This window comes from Triticum dicoccoides, chromosome 5A, assembly GCF_002162155.2.
Source record: "Triticum dicoccoides isolate Atlit2015 ecotype Zavitan chromosome 5A, WEW_v2.0, whole genome shotgun sequence".
NCBI lineage: Eukaryota > Viridiplantae > Streptophyta > Magnoliopsida > Poales > Poaceae > Triticum > Triticum dicoccoides.
Genome location: NC_041388.1, coordinates 672,575,135 through 672,578,873, shown reverse-complemented (window position 1 = coordinate 672,578,873; position 3,739 = coordinate 672,575,135). Strand labels below are relative to the sequence as shown.

General features: G+C 47.6%; 1 protein-coding gene across 1 annotated transcript; it reads left to right on the top strand.

Annotated features, from left to right (window-relative positions):
• Positions 1-1,568: 1,568 nt before the first annotated feature.
• Positions 1,569-2,814, top strand: LOC119304020 (glutathione S-transferase F8, chloroplastic-like). Its single transcript, XM_037581184.1, has 3 exons — positions 1,569-1,804; positions 1,925-1,973; positions 2,066-2,814. Exons 1-3 carry the CDS (start codon positions 1,652-1,654, stop codon positions 2,533-2,535), a joined length of 672 nt encoding a protein of 223 aa, XP_037437081.1. The 5' UTR covers positions 1,569-1,651; the 3' UTR covers positions 2,536-2,814.
• The last annotated feature ends 925 nt before the right edge of the window (positions 2,815-3,739 follow it).

Sequence of the window (3,739 nt, the reverse complement as noted above, 5' to 3'; positions counted from 1 at the left end):
ACTCATATGTACTCCCTCCATCCCATATTAATTCTCGCTAGTTGGCCTCCTCCCTAAGAAAAGTCTAGGGTTCCCCTGTCTCCCGCCAGCACCGCCGTCGTCCGCTTCGTCTCTGGTGGCCTTAGGGCCATGGCGGCCTGCTGGATCTCGGCCCTTGTTGACAGGAGGGCTATGTTTTCAGTTGTTTCTTTGCGTTTTCTTAGGGTTTGTGTTCTGCTCATGAAGACGAGACGACGGCGACTCCCTGAAGATGGAATAAGGTCCTCCCCGCCTAGCACTCGTCCCGATGGTATGTCTAGCATCATCGGTGGGCGTGTGGAGGTGTGCCTCCGACGGATCTGTCCTTGGTAGATTTGCTTGGATCTGGTCGTAGTTCGTCTACGTTCATGTGTTTTCAGGTTGGATTCTTCTGATCTACGCTAGTCTTTATCAGCGGCAGTTGTTGTTCTGCTGCGCTGGTACTATGGGGCCTTAGCACGACGATTTCCCAACTATCTACTACAACATGTTTTGCCCGGCTCCGGCGAGGAGGGACAATGACGGTGACACCTTCGGCTCGCTTCAGTGTTTATAGTCGTCGCTAGGTGGTCTATGAATTTGGATGTAATTTCTATTATTTTAGGTGTTCGGTGTACTGCCATGATTAAAGATGAATAGATCGAAAGTTTTCTCGGGGAAAAATTGTCGCTAGTAAGTATTCTTGGTTGGGATATAAATCTACTATTAAGCATGCAGATCCACCTGAATCTGTGTCGCAACCACCTCAGGGCATCTACAATGGTGTTATCTTAGCAGTGCCATGTAGGATAAATGATGAGGTGGAGGAGAGAGAACTCATAAGAAAAGACTTGTCTTCTCTTATTTAAGAAAAGACAAGAGATGATCTCTTAGCATAATATGTCTCACCATGTTTCTAGGAATAACTAGTTATTGAAGATAAGGCTAAAAGATGACCCATTGTAGACAATTTTGTTTGTTATCTCTAAATTACATGCAAGACTTAAGATAAGACTGTCTTATCAACCATTGTACATGCCCTCACACGCAAAGGCACGCGCGCCACGGCAAACCGAATCAGTGTAATTTTTAACCCAAAGCACGCACCTTATTACTGAACACACTGCCTCGTTGGATCGACCATAAAGCCTTGGTTTGTCCGGCGACGCATCTTCCGCGGCCAATTAATTTCCAGGCCTTTGATCCCTTGCTTGGCAGGCACTCGTGCCCGTACGAGGATCTACCTTGTAGCCCCAATGCTTTGCCATACATCTAATCTAACCCGATGTCATAAGCATCTTTCGTGCTGGTTACGTACCACATCCGCTAAAGGATCGATGGTCACCCTGGAGAACAACATCAATGAGATGGGTGTTTTTGTTCCTTGCTGGAGACAAGATGCATGGCACCTCCAAAAGAATCCTGCCGGCCGTATGGGCTCTCCTCTTTACCTTTTGGTAGCTTTCGCTTTCGCCGGTAATCCTCTGCGCCAAGGCAAGCATATTTTGCCGGTTGCCCGCTAGCTATAAAACGCCTGGCCATGGATCCTATGGTCTCCATCAGCAGTCAGTCGCTTCACTCACTCACTCACTGATCACCGGCCTGCAGATCGGTCGAAGCTAGTTGAAGGTCTCTCACCGAGAAATTTGAAGCAATGGCGGCGGGTCTGCAGGTGTTCGGGCAGCCGGCGTCGACTGACGTGGCCAGGGTGCTCACCTGCCTCTTCGAGAAGAACCTCGAGTTCGAGCTCGTCCGCATCGACACCTTCAAGAGGGAGCACAAGCTGCCCGAGTTCATCAAGCTAAGGGTGCGTATCATCATCCCTGCCATCTCCATCCATCCATCCATGCATCCATGGTGCACTTTCTTAATTTGGGTTTGATCATGTATAATCTCACTGTTGACGATCGTCCGTCTCGATCTGCAGGATCCTACCGGGCAGGTGACTTTCAAGCATGGTGACAAGACCCTTGTTGGTAAGAAGCAGAGTTAATTCTGATCCAAAACAGCACACCGATTGAAGAATTTAATTACAGAATGTGGTTCTTGTCTTCTCTTCTGGTGGCAGATTCAAGGGCGATATGCCGCTACCTATGCACCCAGTTCCCGGAGGACGGCAACCGCGGGATCTACGGCACGGGGTCGCTGGAGCGCGCGTCCATAGAGCAGTGGCTCCAGGCGGAGTCGCAGAGCTTCGACGCCCCGAGCTCGGAGCTGGTCTTCCACCTGGCCTTCGCGCCGCAGCTTAACATGCTCCCCGACGAGGCCCGCATCGCGGAGAACGAGAGGAAGCTGCAGCAGATGCTCGGCGTCTACGACGAGATCCTCGCCAAGAACCAGTACCTCGCCGGCGACGAGTTCACGCTCGCCGACCTCTCCCACCTGCCGGCCTCCCACTACATCGCCGGCTCCCAGAGGGGCAGGAAGCTCTTCACCTCCAAGAGGCACGTGGCCAGGTGGTACGACGCCATCTCCAGCCGCGCCTCGTGGCAGCAGGTGGTCAAGATGCAGCACGAGCACCCCGGCACCTTCGAGTGATCGGCGAGCTCGATCGCCGTCTGTCATCCATCGGCAACATGCATGAATCTTTCATCGGGCCTCATACCGTGATGTCTCCGTCAAGGTCCCTCTCGTCTACGTTCGTTCGTTCGTTGTCGTGTTGGCTAAAATAATGTGAAGCCCTAAAGCGCGCGGTGTCTCTCGTAATGTCTTCCATTTTGCAACACCATTGTCCTTCCAGGGGTTGTAATGCTCAGTTGCTTTCAGTTCAGCAAATAAATTGTTCCCAATCGAGCATTCTTGCTCGTTTGTCTTACATGTGACTTGATTTTACAGGAGCCTACTTTGTAGATGAAGGCATTGATATGCATGTTCTAAGACACAAATGACAAATTTTAATGTTGCATGATGACAGTGACCCAATGAGCGCAAGAAATCTCAAATTGTGCATATAGAAACATTTTTACTTGTTTTTTTGATAAAAAATGCTTTTATTAACTTTAAATATAGTATCAAGCGGATACAAAACCTAATGAGTTACCCCCGATCTCTGCATAACTAACATGACACTAAAAGTCTGGGAAGAAACCAACATATGGGCAACAATAGAGTCATATAGGACCGACATATACCTATGTCGAAGAAGGTGGTAGACCGATCCAGAGATTATGCTGCCTCCCATGTTGGGTAATAACTCCCTGGCGACCTACTCCAATCGCATACACACCGCTTTGAATAGCGGTTGTTACTCTGTTCGGTGTAGCGTAGACCACATACGAAGCGAGTGCGTATAACTGAAAATAACTTGCAAAGGAGAAGAGTTTATGCTATTAGAAATCAAATCATTTCTACATAGAAAAAGCAATCATAATAAGCCATACACTTTCACCCATAACGTATTGACCCTATTTGGAATACCGTCCAGCCAATGACCAAAAATATTTATAACACTTATGGGTGGGTATAATTGGATGTTGTTTGGATGACTAATCATGTAGTATGCGCAAACTCTTCCAATGGAATATCTGGGAATACTAGTAAATCAAGGCCTCCTGTGGTTCAAAGGAAAAGTGTAGAAAACACATAGAAATAGAGTTTTTTTTTTCTACAGTGGCATCATTCAAACCTTTGGTTCAAAGGAATATAGCAAAGAAAATTTTGATTTTTTGTTCCTTTTGTCTTAGTTTAAGAGTTAAAAACACATGCATTTTATAATCCAAATGGACCTCCTTTCAAAAAAAAT